This window comes from Otolemur garnettii, unplaced genomic scaffold, assembly GCF_000181295.1.
Source record: "Otolemur garnettii isolate 467f Iridium unplaced genomic scaffold, OtoGar3 scaffold00044, whole genome shotgun sequence".
NCBI lineage: Eukaryota > Metazoa > Chordata > Mammalia > Primates > Galagidae > Otolemur > Otolemur garnettii.
In genome coordinates, this window is record NW_003852439.1 from 2,322,418 (window position 1) to 2,346,671 (window position 24,254).

Sequence of the window (24,254 nt, forward strand, 5' to 3'; positions counted from 1 at the left end):
AAAAAAAAAAAAAAAAAATCAAAACCAAAAAAACACTCAGGCCTGGGCTGACCCCAACCTATTGTACTTGAGACTATGCTTTTTGGGGACAGCAACTCCTCTTCCATGCAGCCTATGGCTGTTGCTTTCCATGCTATAATTGAAATGTCCTACAGCACTGCTGAGTACTGGGCAGAGAGCAAGCACAGCCACCACCCCTGTATTCACAGTAAGAGGGACTGCGCTACTCTACTTGTAGAGGTAGTGTTTTACAAAACTGCTCCACTGGCTGGGCACGGTAGGGCACACCTGTAATCATAACTCTGGGAGGCTGAGGTGGGAGAATCACTGGAAGCCATGAGTTTTAACACCAGCCTGAGGAAGAACAAGACCCCATTTCTACAAAAAACAGAAAAATTAGTCAGGTATAGTGGTGTGTGCCTATAGACCCAGCTGCTCAGGAGGCTGAGGAAGGAGGATGGCTTAAGCCCAGGAGTTTGAAGTTGCAGTGAACTATGATGATGCCACTGCACTCTAGCCTGGGAGACAGAGCAAGGTCCTGTCTTAAAGAAAAGCAAAAAATAAGAAAACTGCTCTATTGTAAGAATCCCCAGGGTCCTTGCTAAAAATATAGGTTCTCAGGCCCTCACCCTCAAACCATAATATAACATGGTGCAGCCACTTGGAAAACAGCCTGGTGGTTCTTCAGCGTCTACATGGAAGCTAAATACATGCACACGTGCTACAACCTGGGTGAACCCTGAAATAATCACCCTAAGTAAAAGAAGGCAATCAAAGAAGATCTATATTATACGATTCCATTTACATGAGATATCTAATCCAGGTAAAGCCACAAAAATAGATAGCAGGCTGGTGACTGCCGGGGGCTTTGGGTAGGGGAAATGGGGGGTGATTGCTTAATGGGTATAGGGCTTCCTTTGGGGTATTGAAAATGTTCTGGAATTAGTGATGATGGCTGCCAACTCTGTGTATATGCCAAACCGCTGGACTGTATTCTTTAAAGGGGTTAGTTTTTAAATGGGCTCCCCGGCCTCACCTTAAATGTATTGAACCAGACTAATCACCCAGGTCCCCCTTCCCTGCTACTTGGGTATGTTTCTAACCATATGTATTTCCCCTTTTCGTTTTCTTTCTTTTTCACACAGAGATATTGTGTGTAAAATAAATGCCAAATTAGTGCAAATGCCTTTATGGTAGAATGATTATCCCTAAGACATGGAATCCACCCAAGTACCCATGAATGGATTAACAAACTGTGGTGTAGTATACCATGGAATGCTATTCAGCCATAAAAAAGATGGTGACTTTACATCTTTTGTATTTACCTGGATGGAGTTGAAGAACATTCTTCTTTAATAAAGTATCATAAATAATGGAAAAGCAGGTATCTAATGTACTCTATACTAATATGAGACCAAGAGAAAACAACTACACTCCCACATGAGATAAAAAACATAATTAAATTCAAGTCGGGAGGGGGGGAAGAGGAAAGAAAGGGGAGGGGTATTGGTAAACTCTCATCTACAGGCACAATGGAAGGGTATACAGCACAGCCCCTGGGTGAAGGGCACAACTACAAATTGAACTTTGCCTAACAAATGCAAATGATGTGATGTAATGTTTACCCTGAGATTAATGTGCAAAAAAAACAAAAAACAAAACAAAATAAATAGGCCAGGCGAGGTGGCTCACACCTGTAATCCTAGCACTCTGGGAAGCCTAGTTCGGTGAATTGCTGTGAGCTCACAAATTCAAGACCAGCCTAAGCAAGAGTCAGACCCCATCTGTACTAAAAACAGAAAAACTAAGGCAAGAGGATCACTTTTAGCCCAAGAGTTGGAGGTTGCTGTGAGCTATGATGTCACTGCACTCTACCAAGGGTGACAAAGTGAGTCTCAAAAAAAAGAAAGAAAGAAATGTTGAAAACAGAGAGTGAGCAGTACAGCAAAATGGTAGTTCTAAGGAGCATCCCTCTTCATACTTAACCAGAGCAGAGCAAGCCCTGGACAGAGGAGGGAGGTGGCCACGCTGCGTGGACTCTGCACTCCTGCTGCTCTAAGGGAGGTCTACCCCGTGCCCTGTCTATGTAAGGCACAGCCGAGGGGGGCCCCCACTTTGTGGGGACTGACCAGGGATGCTGCTCTGCACAGTATGGCTCTGTGATTAGCTCCATGAAGTGAGTGGAACTTCAGACTTAAAGCTCTTCAGGCAGCGATTCTTCTTAAGGCTTTGAAAATGTTTCACACTGTGCTCTGGGACCCCTTCTGGCTCCTGCAGATAACTCAGGGGCCATGGCCACCCACAGGCACACCCACCTGAAGAGCCCCACCTGAATCTGATTTGTGTACTAAGACAATGAATACCTCTCTGGCTCAACAATAGGGTTCCATGTTCCATGTCAGTCAACTGGACAACTGTCAGAAAGCTTCAAAATGCTTAGAATTAAGATGCAGGTTGCTCATTGTCTACAAGAGCAAAAATGTGGAAAGAGTCCAAATATTTTTCAATGGGAGTGTGGGTTGGGAACAAAAGGGCAAGGTTAGGGGAAATATTATAATTTGTAGCACTTCCAAAAAAATGAAATAGAATACAGAACAGTCATTACAAAGAATGGATCGACATGAGTCAGGGTGGGGGGAGATCAAGTTCTGATAAGCCAGAAAAAGCTTATGAAAAACACTGTAGAAGTCACAACCCCATTTTATTTCTTCATTTTTTTCTTTTTGTTTTTAAGACAGAGTCTTACTTTGTTGCCTTTGGGAGAGTGCCGTGGCATCATATCTTACAGCAACCTCAAACTCTTAGGGCTCAAGTGATCCTCTTGCCTCAGCTTCCCAAGCAGCTGGGACTACTGGTGCCCACTACAGTCCTCGGCTATTTTTAGAGACGGAGTCTTGCTCTAGTTCAGGCTGGTATGGAACTCCCGAGCTCAAGCAATCTGCTCACTTTGGCTTCCCAGAGTGCCAGGATTATGGGCATGAACCAGCATGCCCCTGGCCCTCATTTTATTTCTAAGGGGGAGGGAACTGCATGCATGTACGAGAACATAGAGAGATAAGGAGGGAAGGTTAAAAGAGGGGAAGGAAGGCAGAACAGGGAGGCAGAGAGAACAGAAGAATGATGAAGCCTGGCACAGAGGCATGCCCCTGTAAGTCCCAGCTATTCTGGAGGTCAAAGTGGGAGGATCATGTGAGCCTAGGAGTTCAAGTCCAGCCTGGGCAACATGGCAAGAATGAATGATGAATAATTTTAAATGGATACATAAAACAAAAAATCCAAATTGTTAACAGCAGATTTTGGGGGGGTAAAAGGAAGAAGAGAACAATCATATTACTGGGGACTTTCATCTTGGGGCTATTTGCTTTTTAAAAGTCCTATATTTCTGTACTGTTGAAATGTTTTCAAATGAGCATTCTGAATTTTTATGAAAAAAAATCACATACATATTTTCAACTGGATACAGGATAATATCCCCTGAACACTCACAACACATGAAATAATAAATTCTGATTTGACTTTGACCTATAGGAATAAATTCATCATGTGTCTTTGGCATTGGTGATATGGAATATGATTCAATCATGAATCCTAAGAGACAGTCAGGAAGCGATAACCCAGTCTACCCTCAGAGATGCTTTTTTCTTTAGTTTTTTAATAATACATTAGGTCTGTGCTAATGGAAAGCTTTACTATGCAGCAGAGTCATAAACTCCTGAGGCTAAACAAACCATCATAAGCCCTCCCAGATAACTCAGACAGCTATCCCAGTCCAGGAAAATCTAGTAATGAAAATATCATAATTTCTTAAGACAAAATGTTCCAAGGGGTTAAAGACTCCCATCCCTTGAATATACTTTATTAAAGTCGGTTCTAGCCACAAGAATTATTACTCTCTCGAGGTCTATAAATACTACTGCAAAACATCTTTCCCAGTCTTTAAGATTTGCTATCCCTGTATAGGTATAGGTTTCGATTGACAATAGCAATGTAATGGAAACTACTGTGTACATAAAACATTAGCGCATGCCCTATTCCTGCAAACTGTTTCAATGAAGATGATGTGCTATCACCAAGCGACCGGGGTGCCTTTGGTAAAGTTCAAGTTCCAAATGACCAATGTATCCAACAGCAAATCGACAATAGAAACGTAATACCATTTTTTACTAAACTAAAGTTTTGTAATAGAACATACTCAAGTTTGAGGATTTAGGAGTCATTATTTTAGTGATATGCACACAGAGCAAGAGTTAAAGAAATATGAATGCCTAGGAACGATTAAATACCTCGTTAATGCTTGCTACCAGCAACAGCTTAATCTAACCTTGATTTTGCCCCCTGATTTAAGCACAATGTCCTTTAATTTCACTCTGAATATCAATACAATGTGAAAAACCCAATTGGTTTTATATAAATTACTTCCCAGTTTCAGCAGTACACATGCTCTGCCTCTTTCATCTCTGAACCGTCAAGGCACATTCAGCCCATGTGCTACCTAACTCCTATCTCTGGGACGCTGCAGGATGACTCACCCTTCTCTCATCCCTGTAGTAGCTCATATGAGTTGTGTGCTCTGAATACCAGGCCTACATTTCCTCAAGCAGGAAATTCTGGTTCTTTGTTTCCTATATAAGTTTACCTAATGTTCAATCTGCCATAGTTGACTGGAACTAACCTTACACAGGGAGGTGCAGTGGTTAAAAGAACGCTTGAAGTCAGAAAAGGCTGCTTTTATTTACTGGAGGCTTCTGGGCAAATCATGAGCCTCAGTTTCCTTATCTGTAAAATGAAGATGAACCACCTATCTAATAACATATGCTGAATAAAACTATTTTGCTAGGAGTTCAGACTCTCAACAATGAGGCCTCAAACTATGACCCTGACTTGGTCCCCAATTCACTCTTCCAAGTGTACTGGTGTCCCAGCCTCGAGGCCTTTGCCTGTGCTGTTGCCTCAGCCTAGAAGCCCCCTGCCTCACTTCAGCATATGCAGCCCTGACTTCTCAGGTTCTTCAATGAAGCTCTTTTGCCCGTTCAAATCAAGGGTAATTTCTCTCTGGTCTACAATTTTCTGGCAAATCTTATGTCCCTGCTGCCCTGTGTAATAACTGTGAACAGACCTGCTCTCCTAGACCAGCACGCACTCTCTTTATGTATGTTCCTGTTCCCAGCACAATGCTTGGCACAGTGGCTTGCATGTAAAAATGACCAGGATCGCTGACAGGAGGAAACAAATTATAGGGCTTATCATTGCAAGGAGTTGAGAGAACTTATGGCAGAGACTTACCCACACCCCTTTTCTATGGGGTCCATCAGTGGCTGCCATCTATCCCAGACTCTTACATTCTCCAACATGGACGGATCATAGGTGGACAAGGTGTAAACGTGGATGACAAACATCATGCATCTGCTCACCTTATCTCCAGCTAAAATAATCTACTTTTGGCCAGGTGCAGTGACCTATAATCCTAGCACTCCGGAGGGCCAAGGCAGGTGGATTGCTTGAGCTCATGAGTTTGAGACCAGCCTGAACAAAAGTATGACCCCATCTCTACTAAAAATAGAAAAACCAGCCAGGAGTCATGGCAGGCACCTGTAGTCCCAGCTACTCGGGAGGCTGAGGCAAGAGGATTGCTCAAGCCCAAGAGTTTGAGATTGCTGTGAGCTGTGATGCTAGGGCACTCTACCTAGGGCAACAGAGTGAGAATCTGTCTAGAAATAAAAACATAAACTCCAGAGACTTGACAAGTATGGGAACTGTTCTCTTTCTGCCCAAGCCACTCTTGACTCCCCAGGACGAGGAAATATAAAATTATTTTTTTCTTCCACACAGCTGTCCCAGGGGATTTCCATCAGCCATTATAGTGCCCAGTAGCCAGTGGCGCCATGATACTGGTCATACACCCCTAATCCTAAATCTGAAATGCTCCCAAACCTGAAACTTTTTGAGCAAACCAGAGAGATAAGACCTGATGGCGCTGGCTCTTACAGGGGAAAGCAGACAATTACTTACATGTTTACTAGTTAAGTAACAATGTCGTTAAGTACAGGAAGGAAGAGCATGTGTGTGTTGATGACACATGGTACCGGACGAGCTGACCTCACTTTCTGTTTGTTTGTCTAGGGATGTGGGGGGAGAGAGGAGGTAGGTTCTGAGGGATAAAGATACAAAAAAATAAAAGAAAGTAAAATTTTTAAAAAGGGACCGAAACCCAAAGAAGGTGGGTAAATGATTAGTAATAGTGAGAATAACCAAAAATAAAAAATTCTTTTTACCACTATTTTGCTTTAATTGTTCTTTCTATTCTGTTTCAGCCTCAGGGAACCTGCAAATCTCTGATTTCCAGTATAACTCAGCAGTTTAAACCTGAAAAAAAGAATGGCTCACCTATAGATTCCTCCAGGTTTTGTACACAAGAAATAACTTGTCTTTTGAAACTCTGAAACCAAAGAGCTGTTACACTGTATATAGTTAGCTCCCAAACCCCACCGCATGCTTCTATCATTTGAGGGAAGATCATACTTGCTGAGCAGCTACTGTGTGCCAGCGGGCCAGGTGCCTTAGCCACATCTCATCTAATACTCAACAGACAGGCACCACTGTCATCAAATCTACTTTACAGAAAGGGAAATTGAGGCACAGAAAGGTGGACGTGTCCAATCTGGCTTATGAGAGTCACAATGGGAACACTGCAGGAAGGAGACATCAAAGTCACTGTTCATTAGGGCCTCATCCTATATCCTGCTATTGGCCAATTATACCATGTAACTCCATATCTTCAGGCCTCAGGCTCAGGCCAATTACTCTGCATGGAATGTCAATAGTCCCTTCTTTCTCCCCTTCCACTGTCCTCATAAACCTACCTTCTTTTAAGATCCACCTTAAATATTACCTCTATTGTAATAGCCACTGATGGACCCCATAGAAAATAATCCTCCCCCCTTGGGATTAGAAACTGTAAAGATAAAGGAACAAAGATAGAAGAATTGGGCAGCGCCTGCGGCTTAAAGGAGCAGGGCGCCGGCCCCATATACTCCTTTATATACCCACTCCAGAGGTGGCGGATTCAAACCCACCTGGCCAAAAGCTGCAAAAATAAATAAATAAAATATTTTTTTAAAAAAAGGGCAAAAGAATCCGCTCTTGCTGTGGCTGGTAACTAATCTTGAAAGAACCACAAGGGCAATAAGTTATCTAGAGAAGGGACAGAAGAAAAGATAAACAGGCAACTACAGGCCACAGCCTAGCTGAAAAGCAAATGACCAGGTAATTGGTTTGCAAGTTCTTGGTTTCTCCAAAATACCCTGGGGTGGGGGTGGGGGCAAGAGTTTCTGCACCAAATCCCGGCACAATCCAGTCTCCGAGCCCATATGCACAAAGTAACAGAGCTGAGAGAGCCTGGCCTCCCTGTGAGGAGCCTTCGTCAGCATCCTGCACCGGCCTGCCTAAGGGTTCAACAGGAGTTTACTTGTTGGGCTGGACTCAGGCTTGGCAAAGCAGCAGCCGGATAAATAAGATACAACCAAGGCTGGATTAGGGAAGGCAGAAAGCGAACTCCGGGGAGGCAGATATTTTATAACCAGCTGAAAAGGGGGGATGTTTAGGGAGGCAAACAAAAGTGGCCTATTTCCATAAGCTTCATTTAATTTATATTTAGCCTTCCCATGCTCAGTAATTGAATGCATTATTTATTTTGGCCAGCAGTCACGGAGTGTGGCTTTCAGAACAAAAATAATAGGCTTTTAGATTTAGTACCACAGCATTTAGAGATTTGAGTAAAAATCATCAGCTAAATTATTCAACATGCAGTGAATGCCACATTCCTGCTCTCTGTCAGTAGCTTAAAGTATCTGGGGTGGGTGGCAGGTGAGGAGCTCGAAGTTTCAACACTGGGGTGCCATCCGCATCTGTGCACAGTGTGAGGCTGTTTTCACACTGCCCATGACGAAGACCCAAGGACACATACAGGGAGGGCAGTACAACAGGGAGAAAATCATTCACTGCTCTCCTTGACCAGTTCTTGGGAGCACCAAATATTTGATGATAGGTAAGCCTTTATTTAGCTTTCTGTTTTCCTGTTTTTGAGACAGAGCCTCAAGCTGTTCCCCTGGGTAGAGTGCTGTGGCATCACAGCTCATAGCAACCTCCAACTCCTGGGTTCAAGTGAGTCTCCTGCCTCAGCCTCTCAAGTAGCTGGGACCACAGGCGCTCGCCACAACGCCGGGATTCGAATTTGCCACCTTAGTTGTATGTGGCTGGCACCTTAGCCACTCAAGCCTGTTTTCCTTTTTTTTTAAAATAGCATGAAGCCTTTTTTGGGGGTCTAGTCATAAATTTTCTAAGATTTATAAGATTCAAAATAATGGTCCTGATTTTATAAAGGGAGAAGAAGACAGACCTAGACTTCCTTTACTTGCAGTATGTAACTCTGATATCTGGAGTCCACAGTCCATTCCTAACACCACGGGTGAAATTAAACTCAGGTGTTCTCACCTGGGTCTACTATTCCTGTGCTTTCTCAGAGACAACCAGTTCAGAAGACTTACAATTTCTAACATCTAAGGAAGCATTTTCTAATTTTCATTTTGCATGTCATCTGATTTTTGGTGCTATTCATTTTTTAAAATTCTGTTTGTTGCTAACCCATCACCCTTACCACAGCATGAACAAAGAGAAAGTTCCATGTTGACCAAGCACACAATAAGGACTGGTGCCTGTCCTAGTGGGAAGAAGGGGTGTCCCAGACCCTAAACGAGTAAACAAACACACAATAAGAAATGTCAGGTCATGGGCCAGGCGTGGTGGCTCACACCTGTAACCCTAGCACTCTAGGAGGCCAAGGTGGGTGGACTGCTTGAGCTCACAAGTTTGAGACCAGTCTGAGTAAAAGCAAGACCCTGCTCTAAAAACAGCCAGTCGATGTGGCAGGTACCTGTAGTTCTGCTACTTGGGAGGCTGAGGCAAGAGAATCACTCAAGCACAAGACTTTGAGGTTGCAGTGAGCTATGATAATGCCACAGCATTCTACCAATGGTGACAAAGTGAGAACAAACAAAACAAACAAAGAAACAAAAAAAGAAATGTCAGGGTATGGAATGTGCAGTGATGAGATTGAGGATGACGGGGCACAGAGTACTGTAGACTGGGGAGAGTGATTAGGAGAGGTTTCCCTGAAGAGCTGCAGCTTGCTTCTCACCACCTGCCTTATAATAAAAACTTTTTAAAATGCAAATATCTGGGGAAAGATCATTCTAGAAAGAGGGAACAACAAACACAAAGGTTCTGAACTGGAACACAGCTCAGTATGTTCAAAGAACAAAAAAAGGCCTACGTGGCTAACCCACGTGGGAGGAGAGGATGGAAGGCAGGCAGTACCAGATCACAGGCAGACTCAGAGGCCAAGTGTGTGGCTGCATGGGGAAGCTACTGCAGTCCCCTAGGAGATGAAAGCAAAATCAAGCAGAACTTAAAAACATTCTCAGACAGCAACTATGTATGAAGATGTCACTGCCCAGAGCTGAATCAGCTGAATCAAGATTCAGATGAACCCCAGAACCACCATGCCAGTGGTTAAAAGAATGGAGGGGCTGGGCACACTGACTCGCCCCTGTAATCCTAGCACCCTGGGAGGCCAAGGCAGGTGGATTCTTTGAGCTCAGGAGTTCAAGATCAGATGAGCAAGAGTGAGACTCCATCTCTACTAAAAATTAGCAGGGCATCATGATGGGCGTCTATAGTCCCATCTACTCAGGAGGGTGAGGCAAGAACATTGCTTAAGCCTAGTAGTTTGAGGTTGCTATGGGCTATAATGATGCAATGGCATTCTACTGAGGGTAACAAAGACTACGTCTCAAAAAAAAAAAAAAGAAAGAAAGAAAGAAAAAGAAAAGCATGGAGCAATGACCACTCTCCTATCCAAGCCAGCAGCAGCTAGATGTGAGAGGTTATCCATGGCAAAATCCAGTGGTTCTCAACCTTCCTAAGGCCACGACCCTTTAATACAGTTCCTTATGTTGTGATGACCCCCACCCATAAAATTATTTTTGTTGCTACTTCATAACTGTAATTTTGCTATTGTTATAAATTGTAATTTAAATATCTGATATGCAGGACGGTCTTAGGTGACCCTTAGGTAAAAGGGTGACCCTTAGGTGACCCTCAGGTGAAAGGGTGGTTTGACCCCCAAAGAGGTCAAGACCCAAAGGTTGAGAACCACTGGATAATCCATGAGTTTGGGGGAGAACCATCCCTGAAAATATCAGTCAACCTCCTACAGTGTTTCAAAGTTCCCTAGTATTCATTTAAACCTCCCAATCTCATGGTAAAGGGCTCAGCCTTGAGTCCCACAGATTGGGGACTGAGAGCTGGCTCGGTGACTCAGGACCCACCTGGGCAAGCCACTTGGTCACTCCCTGCCTCAGTTTTCTAACCTGGGCAATGAGGCACCAACCATAGGAACAGCCTCATGTGGCTATTAGAGGAGGATAAAGTGAGATCAGGTATGGACAGGGCTTGTCACATAACAAATGCTCCATAAATGTCACACCAAGATCTCTTTCACCCTCTGTGTTACAGCCTGTGGGTAGATGCTTTGCTGGTGACCTGACTGCAAGTCCTTTGCATATACTGTCCCAGGAGAGGACCAGGGTGTCCTGAAGCAAACACCTAGGAATCTCCACCTGAAAACGTTCTCTTGGCTCAGATGCAAAGTAGGCCAGAGTGCCAGGGAGTTCATGTCCCAGGAGCAACGTTCAGCTGATGACAGATGGGAGCAGAGGGTAAACAGCTTGTCTTCTTTGCCTCTCAGGTAGAGTAAAGCTGAATGTGTTTCATACCATTTACCTGATGGGAATGAGCCTCAGCTGCCCAAAGCATCCCCCTGCTCGCGAGTACCACTCTGTTCCCTCCCTTCCCTTCCCCAACTTGCCTCCGCATCACCTCTCTGAAACTCGCCTCCTCCCAAATAAACTATCCCTTGCACCCTCATGGACGGTTCCTGTGGCTAGTACAGAAAGATCAGTCTTGGGCAGGATTTTTACCCCAAACTGCAAGATATAGGGTATTCATTTACACAGATTAGATTCTCTGGGGGTGTCTCTGGGGTTTCAAACACAGAAACAAACATCACCACTACCACAACAAATAAAGAGGATGGCAGTCCGAACCCCTCAAATTCTCCAGGCATGTTTAGCTCAGGATGTCTGAGCTGCTTGGCCTTTTCTGCCTGAGATGGATTCAACAAAGTACTTACAGTGTCTGTGCTCTATCATCTGTCTGACTCTACAAACATATGTGTGTCTGATATGCTTCCTACTAGAGAAACAGATTTAAAACTCATCATTTATTGATCTTTTTTTCTTTCCTCCCTAAAGGAATCTCTCTCTTTTCACACACATGCATGCGCGCACAGACACACACACATACTTCTGAGTCAGCTTTCCAAAACAGCAATGCAGAGCTGACAGAATGAAGGGCTTACCTTGGGAGAGACACTGGTTGGCCAGTGCCACCTGACCGGAATGCAGGTAGAGATTGAGACGAGAGAAGATCCCCGCCAGGGAGGGGATGGTGATGAAGCAGTAGGCAACACAGGCCTGGAAAGAAAGGGCGAAGCATGGCAGGTACATCAGCAACACCATCCCGATAAATCAATACTCCTCTCACCCACCACCCATTTCCACATAAAAACACTTAAATCAATGACTCCCATTGTCTCTCTGTACCATCTGATGACTCTTTGAAAGGATGGAGAGGGAGACCTGAGGGGAATGATAGTATATAAAAAGTAAACCCTCGTCCATCCTTGCAGGAAGTAAATAAGTTAACACCTAATGTCAATAAACCAAGAAGCAACCGTTTAAACCCATTACATAAAAAATATGGAAGCAACCAGAGAAGCTGCTTGAAAGGGTTTGGGGTGCGGACCCTGAGGCACAAGGCACCAGGTAAGGAAAGGCAGGGCCAGGGTACTTATTTCTCACTGTAATCTTTTCAGCATAATTTCATTTTTAAAACGTGGACATGTACTGCTTTGTTAACATTTTGAGCAGCATCAAATTCGATAACATTTTGAACTTCAAGAAGCTGAAAAATTTTTTTAAAGTTGAGCATCACTCTCATTCATAGGAAAAACAGGCCTTCCAGTTACGGGCACGATATTATTATACAAATTACTATATCAAAAAATATTTTATAATAGCATAAAAATATAGTAACATTATACTGTTATTTTATTAGAGCAAATTAGAGGCTGGTACATAAATGCAAAACCACCTCTCATCCACCTCCTTAGAACACATTCAAATTCAGACTTTTTACATCTTTCTTTTGAAAACATTAAGGTAATGGATGATCCTATATACTCAAGGAAAAATTAATCCCCCAAATTGATACTTAACCACTCTTATCACGACACACTTGTCTTTATCTGGGAAGAGTCATTTAGTAACCTGCAAAGTAAACAACCCACCGGAGTTCCAAGTCTGAGAGTTCTTATCTTAGAACATACCCGGACGAAGGCAGCTGTCTTTCTGGAATGATTTCCTTTCATCACTTTTCTCGTTTCCATTGCCAACCGGTTCACACTCTGAATTTGTTAATAAATACAACAGTTACAGTAGTGAAATGATGGCTAACTCAGACGAACATCTTCCATAGAGACTTGAACATTAACTACATACAGGCCAATGAGAACAAGCTAATTGGGATCAAGACTAGTTAGCACTGAACCCCGAAATGCCAGAAGGGTCACCAGGCCTGATTCAATCTTGACTTGAGCAAACATCTCCAAGAGGGTAGAAAAAAGGCATTCACTCACTTAGTCATGCCTATCGATCAGCAGTATAAATCATCATTTTCTGGTTTAATGAATAGCTCAGTTCACTTACTCCCATTCCAGAATGCCCCACACACTGAGCTTAAAGATTGTAAAGATCTTGAGAAACCTCCAAATCTGAGAGCAGACCACACAATTCAGCTATGCGATACTCACAAGAAGAACAGTAAAGACAGAAATCACATCATCACCTACAGTGTCCCAGACGCTATTCTAAGAGCTAAACGTTCACTAGTTCACCTAATCCTCATGATCCTACAGGGTAGATACTATAACCTCCCTGGTCTCTACATTTAGGTCTTAAGCTTAAGCTTAAGACCTTAACTTGGGCTAAGTAACCTGCCAACCAGCAAACAAATACATACAAAGATTTTCTCCTTGAATAGCTCTTTTCTCCTTAAAGTTGTTCAAGAGCCTTAAGGGAACACTTCCACAGTTACAAAAAATTAGACCTAAGGTTCCCAGACTGTGCAACATGGTACCCAGGGTACCACGCTAAACAATTTTTTTAGGCAAACCAGCACTATTTGGTGTTGAACACACTGTGCAGAGAGCCAGTGTGAGGTGCTCACAAATATGACTTTGGGCAACATTAAATTCCTTCCAACCATGTCATATTCTTTTGAAATGGTTTCCGTGGCTACTGTGATAAAAACCAAGTACTGTGTAAAAATCAACATGAAAGAGGAAATAAGGGTAGGTGGCCAACCTGGGTGTAAGTTTTAAGAAGTTGTGAAATGCCTGGTAGGTACACATATCTCGTTAGTAATTACAATCATTTAAGCATGAAATAAAAATATTATTTTTTATTATTTTATGCATAGTATTTTTTCAAATGGCTATCAAGTTGTTAGGGCATAAATACTTAAGTTGTCTAACCTAACATCTTTTTTTTTTTTTTCCTGAGACAGGTCTTACCATGTCGGCCCTTGGTAGAGTGCCAGGGCATCACAGCTCACAGTAACCTCAAACTCTTAGCCTTAAGTGATTCTCTTGCCTCAGCCTCCCAAGTAGCTGGGACTACAGATGCCTGCCACAGTGCCCAGCTATTTTTTTGTTGTTGTAGTTGTCACTGTTGTTTAGCAGGCCCAGGCTGGGTTTGAACCTGCCAGCCCTGGTGTATATGGCTGGCACTCTAACCTGGCGCCAAGCCCAGAGTCTCACCTTCTGACCCTCAGCAGAGTGCCATGGCTCACAGCAACCTCAAATTTTTGGACTCACAAGTGATTCTCTCGCCTTAGCCTCCCAAGCAGATGGGATTACAGGCACCTGCCACAAAGCCTGGCTATTTTTAGAGACTGGGTCTTGCTCTAGCTCAGGGTGGTCTCAACCTCTGAGCTCAAGCAATGCACTTAAGTTGGCCTCCCAGATTTCAACCTAACATCTTAATAAACAGAATTGTTATTAAACCTTTTGGCTGGGGGATGAAAAGTTACAGAAGATGCCATGATCTCAGAAAGCTGGGCACCTCTGGACAGGCAGCAGGAAGTACTGGCCAGTACTTCTATCACTGATAAGTGCAAATCACTTAACTCTTTGCTGTTGGCACACAGAAATGAGAAAATGCAAGTTATAGGAAAAAAGAGGCCCACAAAACTATCCAAAGATTTAAGCAAAGTTGTAGATTTACTACAAAGATTTACTCAAAGATTTACTAACCTTTGGAACCCACCTTTCATACACTAGAGAACAGTCACAATAGAGGCTAGAAGAATCCTAGATTAAGATTGGGATGTAGATGATCGATAAACATTTATTGAGAGAACAAACTAAGGAATGAAAATCCTTACGTGAATCAACTGCACAAGAACAGGTTCCAGATTGCAAAACATTGACCTGGACTCCACGTAAAAACTCAGCTGTTGTTCAAAATCACGGCCAAAGGAAACCTACAATCGAGGAGAAAGATGGTGATCGGGCCAATATTATTTTCAAAGAAAAGACAAGCAAAAAAGAAAAAAAAAAAAACCCATGCACACACAGTATAACTGAAGTAGTATTATGACTATTTCATCTTTATGACATGGGCATTGAACTAGAACATAAAAAGTCAAAGGCTATAAAACAGAAGCTCAAAGTGTAAATTTTCCAGGCTTAGAAAGAAATCACTGGAAAGAGAATAATGGAATTTTGTTTGTCAGCTGCGGCCTTTTCACAGAACATAAATTTGGTTGTTGGTGCTCCATTTGTCAGGAGGCTTTCCCTAAAAACAGCCACAACTTTCTGCTTCCTGATGGGGATCCAACCTCAGCAGCTTACTGGTGGCTGCTGTAAACACAGATGGAAAATCTTCCATCTTTAAAAATCCCTTCTTTTCCTTTTTCTTCAGATTTATGAACACCTGGATAGTAGGAAAAACTTTGCTACATCAATCATTTTTGTCTAGAGGTTTGACATTGCTATTTCCATTATAGCTATCAGGTTTGGGGGTTTTTTTGTAGAAAAAGAATCTTACTTTATTGTCCCTGGTAGAGTGCCATGGCATCCCATAGCTCACATCAACCTCCAACTCCTGGGCTTAGGTGATTCTCTTGCCTCAGCCTCCCAAGTAGCTGGGACTACAGGCACTTGCCACAATACCTCTGCTATTTTTTTTTACTGCAGTTTGGCAAAGGCTGGGTTTAAACCTGCCACCCTCAATATATGGGGCCAGCACCCTACCCACTGAGCCACAGGCGCCACTCAGCTATCAGGTTTCACATCTTATTTCCTCATATTCTTTATAACTCAGTAACTTTGGGGCAAAACTATAAAAAGATAAATACCTCATGATCAGTATATAAACCAAAAGTAAAGTAGGGTCACCCGGGAAAATCCATATGTTTCTTAATGTGGGAGTTGAAGAGCTACTTCTGAATTTTCATCAAAACTGACTGATACTTTATCTATGGTCAGGCAGACAGTTAAATCAACCCCTACTGTTGAACAAATCATAATTTCAAGGTTATTTACAAAGTGACCTCATCATTTTCATCTTGATCAGCGCTGGTTTTGACCTTTCTGTTAAAACAGAAGATGCAGGCTGCAGTTGGTGTTTTAGCTTTGGGGCAAAGATTGTTCAGGCTAAGATGGTATAATGATGAAATGTTTCCAAAGAAGGCTGCAATAATCCGTTCCACTCTGCTGTCCTTTTACAACATCCCTTTGGACTCTCCCCATCAAGGGGTGGAGTCTCTCCACTTTCCCTGCATGGAGGGGGAGATGCCCTGTGACCTGCTGTGACCAACAAAATGCCATAGAACGTAGCAGAGGTTCATTCTGTGATTTGTAAACCTCAGTCTTAAAAGCCTGGGCAGCTCCATTTGTGGCAGCACCATGTAAGCGGGCTCAACTAAGAACACTGACTGAAAAGAGAACGCTAGAGAGAGGAAAAGAGGCCACATGGAAGAAAACTGAGATGCCTCAGCCTACAAGAAGTGCCAGGGCCCCGGACACGTCAGCGAGGCCACACTGGATCCTCCAGTGTGATCTTCCACACCAGAAGACACGACACAGGTCATTCCGGTTACACAGCCAATCCAAAGAATTGCAGAAACTAATAAAACACTCTTATTTAAAGCCACTACGTTAGGGGGCGAGTTGTTATGCAGCAGTAGTTAAGCAAGATGGATGGGATTGGGGAGAGGGACAGGGGATATATGGTATTCTGTCCACCCAGCATGGTTTCTGCCATCATCTGATGATCAGCACATCAGCTGCTGCAGGGGCCTCTTCTCTCTACTCTTGGTCCTGGTGATTTGGGTCACCCAGATGTGGAAATGACCCTCAGGCCTAGCCAATAGGTGTGTTCGGGCTCAAAACCCAAGTAAATCCAAAGAGACTCCATCCTAGGACTTTTGCTGGAGCCCCTCATGCCGGGCTGCAGAGCTGGGGGCAAAGGAAACCGGGGGCTATCATGGGGACCGAGCCCACCTCAGCAGGACGCCCACAGGGCAGAGCGCTGAGCCAAAGAGGAACATGGACAGCAGGTGCCGAGGCATCACGGAGGTCCTGAAGCCAGCTGCGCCTTTGGAGAATTTCACCTCTGTCACGTATGCCAAGAAATGTCCCTCCCTCACGTAATGGCCTCCCCCTTAAGCCAGTTTGTGTTGGCTCTCTTTGCTCCCAGGAGAGTCCTGGCTAATGTAAGATGTTTTCTCATTTCATCTTATCTCAATAAGAATGAAAAGCACCATGGAACATAATGTTAACTGCTTTCACCAGCATAAGGATAAACAATTACATCACATTTCCAAGTGCTCTAAAACTTCTTTCCTAATACTTACCATTTTTATAAATCCATTTATCAGATATGCCAGCATTCTTTTCTCATCTTCAAGAGTGAGTGCACTAAGATCAATAATAGTACATAATTAACACTGAGGCAATAAAGGAAAGATCTAAAAATAAAAAACAGAAGAAGTTAAAAAACTTCAAAGGTAAGAACATCTTGCATTTTTCTACATTTATAAAACATAAAAATATGTAACCAAAATTGACATAATTTACATGTATTTCTCACCTCCCTCAAAGATGCTATTCTCAAGATATAATTATTAATAGGAAAATAAAAAGTAAATTTTCTCTTCCTTGGAATTGGGGAGCAAGGTCTAATTCCACTTTTCAGAAAAATTTTGTTCAACAAATTACAAAAAATTTCCAACATACAGCAAAGTTGAAAGAACTTTCCAGTAAACATCCATACACCCATCATCAAGATCCTACCCTCAACATTTTACAAAACTTGCTTTATCACATAATTATCCATTCCCCTGGCCATCCAACAACCCATCTTATTTTTTAGATGTATCTTAAAGTAAATCACAGATCTCAGTTGCTGTGGTTTAATAGGAAACTCACGCAAGTACAAAAGAAAATGTTGAGTCCTTATAGTTTTGATCATGTATGTGAAGGCCTATACACAGTAGAACTTCTGTAAGTTGACCACCCAAGGGATTGGAACAAACTGGTCAACATATGGAGGTGGTCGACATTAGCAACTAGGCCTACTGCACTGATATGGTACATGTGGTCCAGGAAATTACATCAACTTAAGGAGGTGGTAAATGTAGAGAAGGTGTCAACTATGAAGGTTCTACTGTAGTTCCTCAAATTTATTCTCAAAAAAATTTTAAGAGCCCAGAGAAAACAGGAATCAAGCTTTTTGTTGGTTTGTTCTAAGGGAAAATAAGTTTTGGCAAAGATTTCTCACTGTACTTCAACATTCAATGACCCCTTAGTTCTTTGTTTTGAGACAGTGTTTCACTATGTCGCCCTCAGTAGGGTGCCATGGCGTCACAGCTCACAGCAACCTCAAACTCTTGGGCTTAAGCAATTCTCTTGCCTCAGCCTCCCAAATAGCTAGGACTACAGGCATCTGCCACAATGCCTAGGTATTTTTTTTGTTGTAGTTGTCATTGTTGTTTAGCAGGCCCAGGCAGGGTTGGAATCTGAGCTATGAGCGCCAAGGCAACCCCTTAGTTCTTAAGAGACAGCATTCTCAGCCTCTGTCCTAGTTAGGCATAGCTATAGGACAGTTCTGAACAATGGAATATGAAAACAGCGATATCAGAGTCTTCCAAGTGTTGTCCCTAAAAGAAAGCTGGTATCCTCCAATGCCTATAGGCTAGAACCTAGACACGGTTAAAGTAGGTCAGCTCCCAGCAGGAAGACAAGAGCAACATCCCAACCGGAGAGCAGAGCAACAGGATAGAAGGAACCCGGGTCCCTGGATGATGTCTGAAGAGTTACCCTACCCCACCTCTGGTCTCTCTACTCACTCATACTTTGAAGAAGACAGAACTAAACCTTCTATTTCACTTAAGCCCCAAACCCAATGTCCTATGAACATAAGTGCCTTTCTGAATGTTTCTGTGTCTTTATTTCTATTTTTGTCCAACTAACACCTACAGGTTCCATTTACCATAAAAAGTCTCGATACTTTGATTTTTATAACTACCCATGAATGTGAAAGCACAAAAAGTCATGGAAATAAAGATTCTAAAATTAAGGGGGGGGGGGAAATACATTTCATCTTGGTTTTTTTTTTTTTTGAGACAGTATTACTTTGTCAACCTTAGTAAACTGCTGTAGTGTCACAGCTCACAGCAATCTCAAACTCTTAGGCTTAAATGATTCTCTTGCCTCAGCCTCCCAAGTGGCTGGGACTATAGGCATCTACCATAACACCTGGCTTTTTTTTAAGAGATGGTGACTTGCTCAGGCTGGTCTTGAATTCCTGAACTCAGGCAATCCACCTGCCTCGGCCTCCCTGAGTGCCAGGATTACAGGTGTGAGACACCACGCCTCACCTATAATTCCTCTTGTTGATGGTTAAATTCTAAAATAATTTTCTCCATTCTTGTAATATTTTCCAATAAATCAAGCTGCTGTGTTTAAAATTTCTTTGGGGACTAAAATTTCAGCCACAAATAAGCAAGAATTGCCTCAAGCATAGTTATAGTTTCAAATGAAAACACGTTTAAAAAACAAAAATTAGAAAGCAAAGGAAGCATAATTCAGCCTTTGAAAGGAAAGTAAGGCCTGCGGACAGGTCTGAGCCTCAAGTATGCTGAGCAAAGTTCTTTGCGTAAGAAATGCAAGCAATTTCATTTGCATTTCAAATAACTGGCTAATAATTAGATAAAATTAAAAGGCTATGTTACTGGATGAGTGAACTCATTATTACACTATCTGCTATTCTCAGAAATCTCCAGGAAACATAGAGTTTGAGTTCACTTGAATGAAACCAGGCTTTCTCTCCCCAATAGAAATTCCATTGTAAAAACATCTGCCATGTCATTTTCTCAAGAAGGTTACCCTCAGCCTCCCTCCTACGCTGGACTGGAAGGAATGTCCTCATTAGCAGGAATCTTAATAGACCCAATAAAGTGATATTATTCACAGTGGCAGCTTAGAGCAATCATTCCCTAACATACTATCAGATGGTATTAAACCCCAATCCATGTTACATTTCAGCCTTAAGCAAAGCTTACTTTACAGAGTCATGCATGGTCTTGCAAACATGCAAAAGGGCATTCAAAATGACGGGATCCTTGGTGGGCTCCTGCTGATGCCTAAGAAGACATTTAAAGATAATGGTCAAAGCTCTGTCCATTGACAACAATGCAAGCATGGATTTAGTTCTCATCCACTGTACACATTTCAGAAGCAGCAAATTATCCAGCTGGCATTTTACCCAGCCTAGTTCACCAGCAATGGGTAATGTTCTGGGTTTCTCGTAATTCTTTAAATAACCAGTTTGCTCTTCTACATGCACTGTGACTTCTAATTGCAAAATCATTGTAAAACTGTCCCCTTTCTTAAGTCAGGCAAAGGGCAAACCTGTTTTCTTATTATTTTTTGAACTATCTGAAGCTATCTATAGCCTGTCTGTAACTGAGGTAAGTGCCAGGCAAAATTATTAATTTGGCTTTCCAAATAATGTGAAATGACAAATTCTTTTAATTTATTTATTTGCTTACTTGTTTTAAATAATGTTCTTTTGCAGCAGGGATAAACTCTTATAACAAATCTTTATATAGGTAAAGTAGGTGTATTTGTTCTAAGCATATTAATTATGAATTGAAGATATTGATCTTCAGCAAGGCATTAATCTTTTAGAAAGATGACAAGAAAAGCTTGAAACATTTTAGCAATACTTAACTCAATTTTCCAAACTGAACCATATCTATATACTTCATATTTAAAACAACGGTAGCTTTCTTTTTCTACTTAACCTTGTCCTAAAAAAAAATGCCATACATGAAATCACATTAAATAGTTATGTATTATCTAACAAATTTAAAATCAATAAATAACTTTAAAAATCTTTTCTCCAAATACTCCCTTAAAATTATTTCATAGACACTAGCAGTAGGGAAGTTTTGGGAAACACAGACTTAGTAAAACAGAATAAAAGGGAATAAATTTGAAAACTGATCACAAATTAGTCAACTGAAAATGGAAACCTTTCTAGTACTAGTGCTTTCATAAGTATGCCCTTATTTTTATCCTTTAAAATGTTACTCTGGAGGCAGTTCATCAAAAGACTGCTCCTTCCAAAAACATACCAGAGAAAAAAATAGCTGTTGGCCAGGCTCATACTATCACTTGCTAGTTTGTCTGCTTAGGCACTAAGTACAAACTTCTCTCATGACTGCTACTTCTAATATGGTTTTCCTTCCACTGGTGGCTTCCGTATGAAATATGTACATGTCACTAAGCCTCAAAGTGCATGAATTGATTTCTTCTCAGCAAGTTTCACAAAGGCATTGAGAATCAAGGCTTCTGATTACACCAAGTTGCACTCACTTGATAAAGGCTTCCATGATGCATTTGCAAACCTCCACCCGCACACTCTCTTTTTGAAACATGTCCAGAAATGGCAGAAATTTTTCCTAAAAATAAAGAAAGCACTCTACATGCAATGGCATAAGTTACGGGAAGGAAGGAATCTGTGGGTCACTTTTTCTTTAGAAGTCAAGAAAAGGAGAAGAGACGTTCACCTGTCTGAGGCAGGTCAGACAGAGACTCCCCTGAAAGCAGGGAGAAGACCCGATTGGGGGGTTTTAAAACTATTATTATTAAAACAACTTCTACATGTATCCAAGGGATTGGTGCCAAAACCAGTTAATATTTTGGCAAACCATCTGGGCAACCTGTGGGTGACCATAAGCTTTTCTAAGTAGCAAAATGCAAGGCAGACTTGAGTCTTTATGTGATTGTATTAATGAGCAGAGACAGGAGAGCCAGGGCAGAGCTGGTCAAACAGTGGCCTTGAGACCTGACTGCCTGGCTCTGACATCTGACTGCGCTGTCAGTGACTGTGAGACCCTGTGCAAGTTACTCTACCTCTTCCAGTATCAGTTTTCTCACCTGTAAAGTGGGAGTACAGCAGTTTCCCCATATTCACAGTTTTGCTTTTGTGTTACCCCAATCAACTGTCATCCAGAAATATTAAATCGAAAATTCCAGGTATTGCAGTGCTTATGTTTAAGTAACCCATATTTTACTCAATAGGAGCTGCAAAGCTCCTCAGTAATCATGCTGGCATATTATTTTATTAATAAGTGTTCTATTTTATTATCAGTTATTGTTGTCAATCTCTTACTGTGCCCAACTTATAAATTAAGCTTTATCATAGGTATGCATGTATAGGAAAAAACAGAGTATCTGTAGGGTTTGGTACTATCCATGGTTTCAGGCTTCTGTTCCTTGAACATATCCCCTATGGACAAAAAGACACTACTGAAAACAACAACCCTACTTGACACTGGTGGTGTGAAAATGACATGAAGCAATGCATGTGAAGTGCCAGATGGTGCTTGGAGTGTGTACATGTCCAATAAAATGAGCTTCTATTATGAAACACAAAACCCTTACAATCCTGTGAGCACACATAAATGGGTCCTAGAGGAGAGACGCTAACAGAGAATGCTACTATATGGAGAACAGCTAGATTCCTACTCGCCCAGGGCACTGCAGCAAACTCAAAGAGATGCCACAAGATATTGTAAGTTGTTAAGGGAGTCACAGTAAATCTCAACTCTGTCAGATACTAAAACAACTACTAGCTCGATGTATTTCACAATTTCAACAAAAATTATGTCATAAAAAGCAAGTACCCAGTGAAAATCAACATGGAAGAAGAAATGAGGATTCCCAAGGTTTGAGAAACTGTATAATAACCAACAGATGCACACATCCCATTAGTAAGAAATGAATGAAAAAGAATAGCATTTTTCTTTCAGTTTATGTGTATTTATTTCAAATGCTGCTTACGTTACTGAGACATAAATACTTAAGATGCTTAGACCTAACTACTTCATAGAAGGAACTGCTGAGTACTCCTCTAGGCCTGGGGTATCATGAGAACCTGTCACCTTTGACAATTAAGAAATGCTACTTACCACTGAGAAAAGAACTGAGAAGTCATGGAAGTGGGCAATAACTTTCTTAATTATTAACTGAAGCTGTAAAACAAAAACACAGGTTATTTAATAAAACTTGGATTTTTAAAAAAAGGTAGTTGTCTTTCATGATTTGCAATTATAGTTTATAATAAGATAAGCCTGCGCTGGGTGCAATGGCTCACGCTTGTAATCCTAGCACTCTGGGGGGCTAAGGTGGGTAGATTGCTTGAGCTCACAAGTTTGAGACCAGCCTGAGCAACAGCAAGATCCTGTCTCTACTAAAAATAGAGAAACTGAGGCAAGAGGATCACTTGAGCCTGAGTTGAAGGTTGCTGTGAGCTATGACGCCACAGCACTCTACCGAGGGTGACAACTTGAGACTCTGTCTCAAAAAAACAAAAGTAAGCCTGACTTGTTCAAGGAATGGGGAATTGGGGTTAGGTTAGGCCCTGTCTCAGTCTGAGTTTGCCCATTTACTCCAGCATCCTACTATGTAGTCTTGGGGAAGGAACAGTGCCTCAGTCTTACCTTCTTCATCTATAAAATAAAGATTGAAGCAATACCTATGAGACTTCAATGGGATGGTTCACACACAGTGCTAACTGGGGTGCCTGCCCTTAGAAAATTCTCCATTAACTATTCAGCTATTGTTGTTATTAGATGAGTGGGCAAACTTTTCCTATATAGGGCATACAATCCGTCACAACTACTCAATTCCAACATGTACATGAATAGGTATGGCTATGCGCCAATAAAACTTTATTCCCAAAAGCAGGTGGCCGGCTACAGATGGCCTCTGGGCCACAGTTTGTCAGTCTTTATTCTAACCCCTTGTGACTCTATGTCACAATGAGTAGTTTCTTGACTACTTCAGTGGAGATTTGAACAGTTTGCTGGCTGGATCAAAGATCACTGCATTTCCTGAGGACAGTGGCACAATCTGTGATGTCTGTCTCACAAATGCCCAGGTACTGATGTTCATCACTTCTCATCCTGAGATGCACAGTGCTTACGAAACGGACAGGGCTTTGGTCCAGGAGGAGCAAGGAGGTACTACTTCTAAAAAAAAATATATATATATATATATATACAACTCCCTGCCTCTGGTTGCTGGCAAGAAAATTTACTGACACTTTGTTTATATTAAAAAATGGCTGTTCAAATCATTTCCAAAGCAAATCTCTCATGTTCTAGTAACAAAGAGTATGAAGATGTATAAGCCCATTTCATAAGTAGGCAGCTGAATAGGTGAGTTAAGCAACAGACTAATAAAGGACTTCAAAACCTCATGATGAACAATGCTGCAGGGGGAGCATTGTAAGATACCGCCATCCTGTCTGAACACAAGCAACTAATCCCTTTAAAACAAGAAATTATTTTAATGTTTAAGCACAGTTACACATAAACTATATTTTTTCAATATAAAAATGCTCAGGGTGGTGCCTGTGGCTCAAAAGGGTAGGGCACTGGTCCTATATGCCAGAGGTAGTGGGTTCAAACCCAGCCCCAGCCATAAACTGCAAAAAAAA

General features: G+C 41.9%; 1 protein-coding gene across 1 annotated transcript in view; it reads right to left on the reverse strand.

Annotated features, from left to right (window-relative positions):
- CUNH16orf62 (chromosome unknown C16orf62 homolog) overlaps positions 1-24,254 on the reverse strand; it is a 107,422-nt gene that overhangs the window by 27,948 nt on the left and 55,220 nt on the right. The window contains exons 15-21 of the mRNA XM_023513772.1: positions 22,723-22,785; positions 21,125-21,210; positions 19,807-19,887; positions 17,098-17,161; positions 14,623-14,721; positions 12,506-12,583; positions 11,477-11,591 (exon numbers count right to left, since the gene is read on the reverse strand). Coding sequence (XP_023369540.1) covers positions 11,477-11,591; positions 12,506-12,583; positions 14,623-14,721; positions 17,098-17,161; positions 19,807-19,887; positions 21,125-21,210; positions 22,723-22,785 — 586 coding nt within the window. The remainder of the gene's footprint in view (positions 1-11,476; positions 11,592-12,505; positions 12,584-14,622; positions 14,722-17,097; positions 17,162-19,806; positions 19,888-21,124; positions 21,211-22,722; positions 22,786-24,254) is intronic.